The sequence below is a fragment of the Crinia signifera genome, chromosome 7 (assembly GCF_055691185.1).
Source record: "Crinia signifera chromosome 7, ASM5569118v1, whole genome shotgun sequence".
NCBI lineage: Eukaryota > Metazoa > Chordata > Amphibia > Anura > Myobatrachidae > Crinia > Crinia signifera.
Window position 1 is genome coordinate 27,565,069 of NC_139223.1, and position 13,563 is coordinate 27,578,631.

Here is a 13,563-nt window from a genome sequence, read left to right on the forward strand (position 1 = left end):
CTGGCCCTGTGTCAGAGTCTTGCACCAAATTGTCTTAGAACGATATTAATGTACATAGTGGGTGCAGCAACTCTATGGGCCTATTACATGTTTGTACACCATTGTAACAGAGGTTTCCCCGGTAACTAGCTCCTGATGTTAGCAAGTGAAGATACCACCCAGGAACAAAAAGAGACGTCCACCGGGGCCATCGCACGCTCACTCACAGTTCCGTGTTAACCACTTCCCGTTAACACCTCCAAATGCTCACTTCCTGTCCATCATTGCGATGTGATGGCATCCTTGGTGGAAGGAAGATCGCAGCACATGCGCAGTCTGACACAATGTAGGCCCTGTGAGCACTAATGCTGTAACGGGTGAGTGTGTTGAATGAGGAAGTTGGACATGACTGGAACCTTGGAGTAGTATCTATACAAGTGAGCTAAGCACCTGTTTATTCACGTTCCTGCTGTACTAAGGGCCTGATTCTGGTTCACTCTGGTTCACAGCTCATGCCACAAAATTTTTCTTTTTGCCGGTGATCTCCTTTTATGTATTTTGGACAGAGGCGTAACTATAGCACCGCAGCCCCCGCGGCAGCGGGGGGGGGGGGGGGGGGGGCGCTGTGCATGTGTGGGCGCCGGGGGGCTGTGGTGCTATAGTTAGCCCCCTCCCGTCCGCCCATCTGCCGCCCGCCAATCCGCAGCCTTACCTGACTTCACTGGTGGTCATTCTTCTGCTAGTGAGACGGACCACAATAAAATGTCCGCCCCATATAGCAGACAGTTCTCTGAAACTGTCTGCTGTATGGGGGCGGACATTTTGTGTTGGTCCGTCTCACTAGCAGAAGAATGAAGCCAGCAAGGGAGCCGGGACGGGACCAGCAAAACAGGTAAGGCTGCGGGCGGGGGGCGCCCCCCATTAACGGCGGGGGGGCGCCCAATTCATAGTTACGCCACTGATTTTGGATCCTGAAAATTCTCTTTCTGCTCTTCACAGGGTGTTGCAGGAATATTCTGAAATCTCGTTCTGTAAACTAAACACTAGGAAAACAGGCCCTCCTTCTGGGTTCCCCCCCAAATTGTCACTATACGTAAAGAAATGTACAATTACTCTTGAGAAACCCGCTCGCTGAGATATTAAGGAATTAATTTGACGCCAGAAAAACACCGCTTAGAGTGCGAATATGGCCCCTTGTTGAAAGCCTTTGCGGAGCTGACCGGAGACTGGATGATGCACGTTGTCTCTTGGCTTGGGAGAGCGGCTGCGGCTAAAATGGTACTTTTACCAAAATTGAGGTATTTATTTTGTTCTATCCCAAGGTCCCCTCCCAGATGTATGCTTAACAAGTTTAACCAACTTTTAGCTAATTATATTTGGAAGGGGGCTAAACCTACAATCGCAAAGAACATTTTAATACGATCTAAATTGGATAGGGGAGTTGCTTATCCAGATATTGAAACTTACTATATATCCTGTTTGCCGAATCAAGCTAGGGATTGGTTCATTCCCAAGGACCCAACACCGTGGGTGATTTTGGAAAGTACATATTCCCACCCTCTACCTATCGCAGACCTGTTATGAAATGCGGAAAACCTCAGCCCTCTGTAAATCAATTAAAGTTACCCTAGATGCCTTGTATAAAATGGCGGCATCCGTAGGAAATGCGGTTTTACCAGCTCCCTTTCTATCGCTGAAAGCTTTGATGTCTTCAATCCCTAATTTGCAATCGGATAGATGGAATAAACAGGGAATAACATCAGTGGGGGATTTGTACGATGGAGATATTTTTGTGTCCTTCAATTACTTACAAAACAATTTTAATATCCCAAACCAGGGGTGAGATTTAATAGGATGAGAGATTCAGAAAGTGAGAGATTTGGGAAGAAATCTCCAGTTTTTTTAAAGCGGCAATCATTTACACTGCAAAATCAAACTGGTTTTGCCGTGTAAATGATTGCCGCTTTAAAAAAAACTGGAGATTTCTTCCCAAATCTCTCACTTTCTGAATCTCTCATCCTATTAAATCTCACCCCAGGACTTTTTCATCTATTGCAGATAAGTTGTTGGCTCCAATCTACCTGCGACTATTAAAAAAACATTTTCCCAGCCTTTCTCAAAACTAGGGCGAGCGCCTATTCTCATGAAGGTGGGATAACGTGGTGGTACTTACACTTACTCTCTGCCAGTAAAACACATACATTGAACTCCCAATCCTTGTGGGAGAGAGACCTGAATAGAGTTTTTGGTGATGAAGACTGGGATAATATTTTTAGATCTTGTTTTAAGATCTCTCGTTGTATAAATCATTCCGAAATATTTTTTAGGGCCTACTTCACCCAAGACAGGCTGCGTAGAATTTGGCCAACGACCTCTAACTCTTGTTGGAGAAAATGAGGAAATATCGGGAATAGTTTCCACATATTTTCGGTGAGCCCATGCCTGCGGCCTCTCTGGAGAGAGGCGTTTCGGGTGATGAGTATAATATGAGACCAAACCATTCCCCCTGACCATAGGCGAATCTAGGGGGTGGTCCGGGGGTGCACAGGACCACCCATTAGCCCATTTTGTAGCTGAGGGATAGGGCTTTCCAACGAGCCCAGCCCCGTGTCTCTAGTCCCCTGGGAACCGGAGATACTGCCAGCCAAAGCTGGAACATTTTCCCTATAGGATAACATGGGACCCGCTAATTCCGACCCCCACCCAGTTCAACGGCTGCCAGTTCCCCCTTCGGCATCACTGAAGCTCGAGGTTGATCTCAGTCTAACCCAAATCGCTGCGCCTTCGATCTGATACCAGGCTGGATCCATATGGGTTAATTGGTTCCAGGGATATTGAGATTAAACCGTTTTCTTCATTTCTTAAATGTAATTTCATGTTTATGTTCTTTGAGGGCAGATTTCTCTGGAACCAAACAGCCCAGTTTCACGGGACCAAAATCATTCGAAGCCAACTCAAAAGTTCTTCAATATGATACTGGTCTCATGTAAATGGGTCAGTTGGTTCCGAAGATATAGCTGGTTGGTTAAAGGGGGGTAGGGAGAGGGGAGTGGTTGTCTCTCCCCCTCACACCAGAAAATGCAGGGACTAGGCTGGTGTATAAGGGGTCAGCCTGGGAAAGTCCCTGCATGATCCTGGGACCATATTCCCGGGTAAATCCCTGCATTTTCTGTTGTGAATGGGTTATTATTTCAAACAGCCGTGACCTGCAGTTCTCTGAATACAGCCGGGCAGCCCCCTGCTCTCTGCTCAGCTGTCAATGACTGTCACCCCTGCAGTTTCCGCTCCAATTCTTCTCCCTGCTTTCACCTCAGCCCGCCCCCCCTTAATCATCTGGTGCCGGTGCCCGGCGTGCTCCCCCAATGTCACGCACAACAACAGCGCGCACAATATTTCAAATGTCCACTCGGCTAGAGGGGACACCAGGAGGGGAGTGGGAGCGTGCTCTGTGCTCTGCTCCTCTCCCCATAGAAGCAGCTGCACCGCTCTCCATCTCTCCCTGCAGCAGCAGCGAAGGCTCATATAAAAATTTACAGTAAGTGGCACTTTTGGGGGCATTGCTTAAGGGACGCTACAAGTGGCGGTATGTGGGGGCATTACGCATAATGTGTGGCTTAATGTGTAAGGGGCATTAAGGTGTGCAGCATCATGTGTAAGCGGCATTATGTGTGCAGCATCATGTGTAATGGGTACTATGGTGCGCGGCATCATGTGTAATGGGTACTAGGGTGTGCGGCATCATGTGTAATGGGTACTATGGTGTGCGGCATCATGTGTAGTGGATACTATGGTGTGAGGCATCATGTGTAATGGGTACTATGGTGCCATCAATAAAGAACCCCCTAGCAATGAGCACGTAGATAAGCAGCACTTATGTGGCAAATATGTAATGGGCATTACGTTTTGTTATATAGTATGTAATGGGCATCATGATGTGTGGCACAATGTGTAATGGGCCTTATGGTGTGTGGCCTTATGTGTAATTGGCACTATGGCGTGTGGCTTTATGTGTAATGGGTATTACGGAGTTTGCTAAAATGTGTAATGGGCATTACTGTGTATGGTCTAAAGTGTAATACCACACCCCTTTTTGTGATGCCACGCCTCCTTTCCATGATGCCACGCCCCCTTTTTGACGCGCGGCTACGCCGCGCAAAGGTCCCCCTGCTGTTGTGTCTAGATCTGGGACCACCCATTACCATAATTCTAGATTCGCCTATGCCCCTGACCCAGCTCTTGCGCTGCTCCTTGTTTTTCCCCATACAATTTTCAGCAGCTGACAGGTATATTTTGGGACATGTCCTTATAGCCGCCAAGGCTATTCTAGCTAAATTGTGCAAATCTGATACAATCCAGTCCACAGAGACAATCCGAAAACGGGTACACACCCATTTCATCTACGAGACTTCCGGTGCCAAGTATTCCTCCTCTCCAAACTCGATAGTTATGAAATGGTTTAGCTGGTCTCTTTATAGTGAAAAGATGTGTCATTCGACTATACTGTATATAGCAGCCCTCCTGACCTATCCTATGTTCTCAGTAGAATAACTGCAGACTGAAATAGTAGTGCTTTTTCTGGTGTGAACTGACTTGTGAAACAAATATTATTTGATCTTATGTTGTTTTCTCTTATCTCCCCCTCCCCTCTTTCTCTTCTGTATCCCCGTTACCTCTTTGTAAAATTTACAATAAAAATCTAATGTTTAAAAAAGAAAGAAAGAACATTGTGAGAGAATTGCAAATGGATCACTAATCGCAAATCCCATAACATTGAAGATACCGCCAACTGAGGAATGTGAGTAGGTTTGAGGCTTCCACTACATGGTGAATGAGACCGGGTGGAAGTGGTCATCATCTGTCACAAACCCTCCCTAAATCGCCTGGGCAGGGCACACCTGTGTTTTTTCTGACACGCACATAAAACGTCAGGTTCCATCCAGTAACGCCGGCTTCCTGTCAGTGAATCTAAGTGGATTGCGTGTAAGATCTGTGTGCATTTTCTTTTGCTATTTCCGCTCCTGCATGCACAATACATACGGTACCCATGCTCAGTAACATGTCTGCGCCCCCCCCCCCCCCCCTCCTCAACCAAAAAAAAACAATCCAATCAGTGGCTAGTAGCTGTCACATTCCTGAGTTAATGTCAGAAACCTGGCAACCATTTCATGCTGGGCTCCCGTGCCGGCCCCAACGATGACGACGGTTTATCCAAATATAAGGACAGACGGGCATCAGCCCTTTGTGACTCCAGAGTTATAGTGGTTGATTACTTGGTATCCGGTCATTCGTCCACAGGCAGAAGGTCGACACCTGAAAAAAGTTGACACAGTCAAAAGGTTGACATGGGAAGCAGGTCGACCTGAGTTTTTCATGGTTTTTTTTATTTCTTTTTTTTTAAAACCGACTTGATCATACTTAACCATCCTAGTGGGCAAAGAGGGAATATATAATGGTGTGCCCCCTAAGGATGGCCATCATTGCCATCGATGGTTGCCATTGATGGCAATTCTGCAACTCACTGGCCATCGACAGTGCTAAACTATGCAATGGATGACCATCGATATTTTTACATATCGATGGTCATCCATTGTGTTTTATTGATTGGCCTGTGGGTCAATCAAAAACACGGGGGGCGGGGCTATGCTCCGTGTCCTGGCACTTTGAAAAAAATAAAATGAAGCAAAACATTGTTTTGCTGTTCCATCGATAGAGGGAAACCATCTGGTTCTCCCCCATCGATGGAAAAAGTATTCAACATCGGCCACGAACCATCGATGATTTTGAATCATCGATGGTCATCCCTAGACTGCCCGCCATGTGAGGGGAAGCGTTACACTAATACGGCGTCCTTGTCGACATAGACACCCCCAAAAAGTGAAAACCTCATGTCGACCTTTCCCATGTTGCCATTTTTTGTGTGTCAAACTTTGTCCATGTCGATCTAACGTATGTTGACCATTTTTCATGTGTCGACTTAATAATCCATAACCCATTACTTTTGACATGAGTCTAAAATTGAAACGTTGTGGAATAAAACCATTACCAGTGAGGGGGAAGCTTTGTTTTGTATTGTCCTGGGAAGGCTGGGAGACATGGGAGCCCAATCATGCCTCACAGTCACTGACATATACACTTATAAACCATATTCAGGATAAAGCCGGGTGTCGACGCCCCTCCCCTTCCCAGTGTGAGCCTGCCCCAGTCTGCAGCCAGCACTGACTACTATCTCACTAATCCAACACTTGCCAGACCGTGACCTGGAGCCCGAATTACATGGCAGGGGCTCTGTGTTACATATGTATTGCCAGATAGGACCGACCTGTCCCCGGGCTGTATTGCTGCAGCCTCTGTTTCCACATGGGGAGGGCGGTATTAGTGAGCGGACCTGAGGGGGAGTGAAGTCAGGGAAGGACTGGCAGAGAGCCATGTGTGCAACAGCAGTGTAATAAGGTACACACTTCAATCTCTATTGCCTGTGCTGCTGTGTATCGTGGTCATCCATGGTCACTGTTATCCTGGCTGGGCTGTTGTTATAGTCTCTGCAGGAACCACCTGGGCATGCTGGCACTTGTAGTTCAACCAAGGAGGCACCAGGCTTGTCTACATCTGCTTATAGACAAAAGACAAGTCTTCAAGTGTGGTGTGCATGTGTAAACTAATATATATATATATATTTATGTATATTACTATATATTTTTTTTCTTCTGTATGCTTTAGGAAAGTTTGCCCGGCCGCCCAGCAATGCTATGGGAGTCACCTTAGGGTGATCTTTCTGTACTAGCTTTGCATAGACATGGAGGAGGTGAGTTACAACACTTATATAATAAGCCCGTGCCACTGCTGAATCCATTCCTCCTGTATGCCTAATCTGGTAGTTAAAATTATTCTGCCAAAGAAACTCTTGCCCCCTCTCGGGCTACGCTGACTTACACACAGTGAATGCATCTTGTACGTATTGTACTGTTCATATTTCCAGGCACCGCAGGGGTCGTTTGAAGAGGAGTTGGACTGGTGCATCCGTCAGCTGGAAACAGGGCTCCTGCGCCGCAATCCCACCCCGAATCAAGGTTTGTGTATAACCGTGCTGGTTGGGGGGTCTGACTCCCTGGTGCATTGTAATTGGAGCCTGGGGCAGTCTCATCGACTGTCATTAATGTTTAGGTTTGGTGATACCAGTTATATGAGCGTCTGTTTATGTGGCTGCTTTTCTAAAGATGTTCTTTTACTCCGGAGAGAGGGGGGGGGGGGGGGGGGTGTGAGGGGAGGGTCAGGATTGTGATGTCTGTATACTGATCGTCATAATCCCGCAGACACCATATTGTATTTGTACATTTGTTTCTCCAATGTTTATTTTTTCGGGCTATGTAATAAGCTCACCTGAGGGGCTGCTTTCTACGATTTGGGTTTGCCTGTCTGAGGCAGGTGTAATAAAATCCTTAATAAGCTTTCTTTATAGCGCCAGGTGAGGCAATTAATTGGATTGGTGAATTGTACAAAGATCGTTCACGGGGTTGTTAAGAACTGAAGAAGTAATGTCTGACCGTTGTCTATACTGTGAACCCCAGGATCTGTAGATTGGGTGCAAGCAGAGCGCGTAACAATTGCACCCTACCTGTTACAGGCCAGTAGCTCCAATTTTTAGGGCAGGGATGGGGAACCTTTGGCCCCCCAGCTGTTGTTAAACTACACATCCCAGCATGCCCTGCAACAGGTTTAGCATGGCTAAATAGCAAAATTGTAGCAGAGCATGCTGGGATGTGTAGTTCAACCACAGCCGGAGGGCCAAAGGTTTCGTATACCTGTTTTAGGGCAACTCTCTTGGTGCTTTCCAGGATATACAGCCATAACAATGACCCCTATTCCTGCATACAGAAGGCCTCAGCACTTTCCTACCCTATTATTTCATTGTACACACCCAAGCTGCATGGAAAGAAGAGGGGATGGTGCTGTTTGGCGTCACAGTTCGGCAACGATAATTTTTTGTTCTACATATTCCGCATCACTGTACAGAGAATATTTCAACAGTCCCTGCCCCCAGTGGAGCTTACAATCTATGTTCCCTACCACATGTACACACACACAGACATTCTAGGGTTTTGTTGGGAGCTACCAGTACATTTTTGGATTGTGGGAGGAAACCGGAGTACCGGAGGAAACCCACACAAGCACGGGGAGAATATACAAACTCCACACAGTTGGGGCCATGGTGGGAACAGAATCCATGACATCAGTGCTGTGAGGCAGTAATGCTAACTATTACACCGCAAGAGCTCCAATGATTTTATCCTTGTGCAGTTGGCAAGTTTTGTGTTGTAGAAATTGATTACAAGGGAAATTTGGGGGAAATAATGTAGACTATGTGTATGTTCTATATACACATAAATATTGCATGCATAGACTCTGATTAGAAAAAAAAAAGCCTAACTATTAATCCTGCAGTTTCAGACACTCAACGGATACTGCGGGTCCTGCGTTCACGGAAAGCGCCGTTCGTGCAGAAAAGGCAGATGATGAACCAAGTGTTCGGGAACTATCGGGCTAAAATGGCAGATGAGAGACGGGTGATAATGGAGTCAGGTGCGCATCTTGGCCATCTACTTGTATTTGTCATGGCGTGCAAAAATGATGCAGTCCCTTAGGGTCTTGCAGGAATTATACAGGCAACTTCTCATTTTCTAAGTTTCGCAGAGAAAGGAGTTGGTTCCTATAGTTACGGTATCTCATTGCCATGCTGCAGTTCCCATAAATGCAGATCCGCTGCTCTGCCTCTACTGGTGCTCTTGTGCTGTATTGCTCACTGATCACTAATTTGATGCCCTTTCCTTTCAGCCAGTGAGTCTCCTGAAGTCCAGACTCAGGAAGCAGCCAGTGCGGAGTCTCACAGCGTGGCCTACAGGAAGTGTTCCCGGGATACGCAGGACACCCCTGCACACTGGTTCTCAGCTTCTAACAGCAGTTTCAGCTTCAATTTCTCTCCACATCAAATAGATCATAGCCAAGAGGCTGAATCTGGAGACGCTGAGGACAAGCAGATCAAAGCAGTGGAAGACCTGAAGATTAGTGGACAAGGAACTGATTTGTGCACTGGTGAAGGGTCTGGGTTCACCTTTAATTTCCAGATCCCAGAAGATGCCGGATGCCCGTCACAGAGCTCGGAGCATCATGTGTCTACACCAGACATATCCGGTGACCAGCCAAGCAACAACCGTACAGCTGCAGAAAGTGTATCGCACCCTTGCCCCAATCTTGAAGGTGTTTGTAGTGTCCCAGGGGGGGCTGCTCATGAGACTCTAACTGCGGAAGATAATGGAAAAAATGTCTCCAATTCTGCAAAGAAAAAGAAGAAGAAAAAGTCTAAAAACCTGAATGTGCAGACTCAGAAAGCGGAGGAACGTGGCGGAGACGCAGGCACGTCCTCTCCCAAGGAAGACCCTCAGGTAGAGTGGGGTGGGGGGAGGTATACCGATGCGAACTGGTGCCCATTGGTTCTGCAACTTTTTTTTTTTTTTTTTAAGACCATGCTGATTTTTGTGTGGTAATAATGTACACTTTTTTTTGTTAAGTAAAAAATAAAAATAATCTGGTTTGGTTGCTAGAACTGACCATTTGGTTACTTGTGTGTCACAGCCGGGTGCTGATGAGCTGTGGAGAGAGGTTGACTGGTGCGTGGAGCAGCTGAGACTCTCCGTACAGCGGCCGAAAACGACGCCCAAACAGGGTGAGTTATTCTTTGTGGCCTGTTCAGATCAGCAATAAGGCATCCTTGTTCTTGTGCATGTAAGGGGATAGGCTGACATTTAACCCCTTCAGTGTTTTTTTTTTTTGTTTGTTTTTTAAGGTAGTGTTCCCCACCGGGCGAGTTTTTTTAGGGGGAGCGCTACCTAAAAAAACCACTACCACGCTGTGTGTAGGGTCCGGGCAGTGCTGCTGAACACTGTCAGCCGATGCCCGGCCCTGCGCCCCATCCTTGCATGCGGCAACACGCCTGTGGGGGAGCGGCGGGTGAGGTGGAGGTGTGGTAGAGGAGAGGGAGCCAGCCGAGTTCAGTGATCAACTCTGCAGCACTGCCTGGCACTAAACACTGGGAATCCTGAGAATTTTCCGGGCTTGCCAGTCTGGGCATTAAGGCATAGCCCAGAAAATTCTCGGGATTACCAGTGAAGGGGTTAATAATAGGTACTGATTCCAGGCTGCACGATTCTGAATGTGGGCAGACATCAAGGTTTTTTTTTTTTTTTTTTATGCCAAACTGCTCAAGTATAGTCAGTCATACGCCTTGCGGTCACACATCACTTGTGGCTGAATGGGTGTGCTTGGTAGTGGGCACATGCAGGCAAGGGCATAACTATCATAGTTGCAAGGGGTGCAGCTGCTATGGGGCCCAGAGCTGAAGGGGGCCCATCTTTACTGTTTAAGTAATATGTTTTACATACATTTATCACCATCAGTTGCTAAATAGGGGGCCCTTACGACCTTTTGCTATGGGGCCTGTGAATATCTAGTTACGCCACTGCATGCAGGTGTGCTTGGGAATGGGTGTGATTGGTTGTGGGCCCATATAGGTGTGCTTGGGAATGGGTGTGATTGGTAGTGGGACCATGCGGTAGACGGAGAGTCTGGTGGGCATGTAGACTGCAGTAGGATCTCCTGCACTTGGCGTTGGACCAATCGCAGCATTGGGTGGCTGCCCCTCTCTCACTGGTGCGCTCTTTTTCCCCGTGATGACTGTTGCTGGTATTCTAGCCATATCGCTACTTCCGGATCCCTGCCCCCAGGGTTGACTAATTATTTGGTACTCTTTACCTAGCACGGCGCCCACGATGTCCATCGCAGTCGTCGGGGGTAAAAAATCGCGGGCATCGCGGCCATCACATGCACTAAAAAAACGGGTGCGACGCGATGCCCGCGATTTCCCATAGGGATCAATGTTAAAAGTGTGATTGGACGTGATTTTAGTGTTAAATGCCTCAATGCCCGCGATTTTTCCATAGGAAACAATGTTAAATGGGCCACAGAGCCCTAATAGTCCCCCTGAAGTCTTAAATGGCCCCCACAATTGTTAACGCCACCCCACGATCAACGTGAACCCGAAGCGTGGCGAGCGGCGGCGGTACGCGTCCTCCGACCTTTTCATACCCCCACTATCCACGTCGGCGTGGAGTTGAGAATAGAATAGTGTGGCGAGCGCAGCGAGCCACCGAGCCCGAAGCGTGGCGAGCGGACGCGGATACCTGTGAAGCCCGCGAAGGGACGCGTTTACCTGTGAAGGTATCCGCGTCCCCTCGCGGGGCTCGCCACGCTTCGGGCTCGCTGCGCTCGCCACACTATTCTATTCTCACCTCCACACCGACGTGGATAGTGGGGGTATGAAAAGGTCGGAGGACGCGTATCGCCGCCCCTCGCGGGCTCGCTGCGCTCGCCACGCTTCGGGTTCACGTTGATCGTGGGGTGGCGTTAACAATTGTGGGGGCCATTTCAGATTTCAGGGGGACTATTTGGGCTCTGTGGCCCATTTAACATTGTTTCCTATGGAAAAATCGCGGGCATTGAACAGTAAAATCGCGTCCAATCACACTTTTAACATTGTTCCCTATGGGAAATCGCGGGCATCGCGTCGCACCCATTTTTTAGTGCATTTGATGGCCGCGATGGGCGCCGTGCTAGGTAAAGAGTACCAATTATTTTCATATTGCCACATATTTGAGAATGTCCTGCAGGTCTCCTGTATAAGTCATAAGTGATTAAGATTACTTTGTTTTCTCATTCTTACTTGTCTTGTGTTAGTAAATATCTCTCTTTGCAGTGGAGGAAGCAATGCGTGCCATCAAGACCATGCAGAGCAAGAAAGTGCTACTTGTTAAGAAACGGCAAGTGATGCGATCACTATTTGGCGATTACCGGCGCAAGATGGAAGAGGAGAGACGGGCGCAGCTGAAGCTGATGCAGGCTGGTGAGAAACACATTTCATAAGTTCATTCTCCTGTACTGTACCTGAGACCCGGCGTTTTTAAAGCATGCTCGCGTGTAGTTCTGGTGATGCTGAGTAACGGCTACCTTAACTTAGCGAGAAAGCTGGCCACTAGCGAGTGTCCTTCTCAGCAGTGCGCTCGCTCAGACTTGTCGCAGCCTAACGCAGGAAACAGCCCTTTTCTACACTTGCTCTGATTTTTATATGATGTAAAATGAACTTGGCATAAGCCCAATAACGGTAACTTCGTATTGAGCCAGCTGACCGCATAGTGACCATGGCTATGTGCCGGTTATGGGAACACCTAACTCATTCGGTGCCTTGCTCTTTGCAGCTACTAAATCTGCGCGGATGAGCACGGTGACGGCAACAACCAGACAGAACAGGAGCAAGGTTTTCCGGAAGAGCGATCAGAAATCTTCCAGTGTTGTTGGGCAGAGCGACGGTAGTGCTGCAGATTCCCAGGAATCGCCTGATCTGCCAACTGTACCCGGAACGTCCAATCCAGGAGGATTCCTTTTCCGGTCCTCCCAGGAGCCCTTCTGCTTTAACTTCTTCTAGCAGGGAAGACCGCTGTACAAAAGGGCTATCAGGGATAAGGCGTTGGGTATTTTACAGACCATTGACCGGTTATTCACTTCCGGCAAATGCAAGTTTTTGTTTTATTGGAGCTTTTTTTTTTTTTGTTCTTCCTTTTTTTTTTTTTTTTTTTGTGCCTAAGAAAGCTGGAGGCTTTTCAGTTTGGACTGTGGACCACTAGCAAAACTCTGACCAGTGAGCATGACAATGATCACTCAATTGTCATGTACAGCACTTACGCAGGGGGTCCCAGCATCGTCATTTCAGTTTTAATAAATAAATTGTAAAATGTTAATTTTGGGGAGTGTATCTATTAAACGGGCTTGTGACAGCTGGATTGGACAGGCTATGGGGCTTTAAAAGTGATATAATGGAGAATGATAAACAACCAACCAATCAGCTCCTGCCTGACATTTTAAAAAAACAGTCTGTGACATGGCAGGTAGAGCTGATTGGCTGGCTGTTTATCACTCTCCATTTTATCACTTTTGAAGCTTAGTGCATCTGGCCCTATATGCCTTAATAATGGGGTGGTTCTTGCCTATCATTTCTCTATTGCATCCTAAAAAGAGGATAGAATCTGGTTACTACGGACAACGTCACCTCTTCTTCTTTTTTTTTTTTTTTTTTTTCTTAAGATTAAATTTTTTATTGAGTTTTTAACAGTGTGTCAAGAAGACACAAAGAAAAGGGGTACAGAATGAAGAAGAGGGAGGGGAGGGGAAAAAGGGGATACAACACATTACCATGAAAAATACAATGCATCTTGTACAGTTTGCAAACATAATTTTATCAATGAGAAAGTCAAGAGAGAGGCAAAAATCTATAGTTATCGTCAGTATCTACCGGCTTTAGAGCCTGAGTCTCAAATGGGTAGGTAAGTCTTCACATTGAGAGGGGTTTGTGGCTAATCCAAATTCTGGGGGCTAGTTAGTCTATAGTCTATCCAGGGGGAGTATTTTGCTATCTGGGATGGATGAGATCCCGTCCGATAGTGGTCGTGGACCATTTATTCTATAGTTAAGATCGTAGGGACC

At 47.2% G+C, this 13,563-nt stretch overlaps 1 protein-coding gene across 2 annotated transcripts; it reads left to right on the forward strand.

The window, feature by feature from the left end:
- Window positions 1-6,090: 6,090 nt before the first annotated feature.
- On the forward strand, window positions 6,091-12,821 carry C7H8orf33 (chromosome 7 C8orf33 homolog). 2 transcript variants are annotated; one of them, XM_083152668.1, is made up of 8 exons: window positions 6,091-6,429; window positions 6,697-6,781; window positions 6,956-7,046; window positions 8,419-8,556; window positions 8,968-9,416; window positions 9,607-9,697; window positions 11,783-11,929; window positions 12,282-12,821. In XM_083152668.1, the coding sequence occupies exons 2-8, from the start codon at window positions 6,773-6,775 to the stop codon at window positions 12,506-12,508; spliced, it is 1,152 nt and encodes a 383-aa protein (XP_083008794.1). In that variant the 5' UTR covers window positions 6,091-6,429; window positions 6,697-6,772; the 3' UTR covers window positions 12,509-12,821. The 2 variants fall into 2 exon arrangements, with proteins under 2 accessions (XP_083008794.1, XP_083008793.1); XM_083152667.1 differs by having other exon boundaries at window positions 6,149-6,429; window positions 8,809-9,416.
- Window positions 12,822-13,563: the final 742 nt, after the last annotated feature.

Excerpts from the sequence above, each read along its gene's own strand:
- C7H8orf33 (XM_083152667.1), top strand. Across the intron at positions 7,047-8,418 it reads CAATCCCACCCCGAATCAAG|TTTCAGACACTCAACGGATA; the intron begins GTTTGTGTATAA and ends TTAATCCTGCAG. Across the intron at positions 11,930-12,281 it reads GCTGAAGCTGATGCAGGCTG|CTACTAAATCTGCGCGGATG; the intron begins GTGAGAAACACA and ends TGCTCTTTGCAG.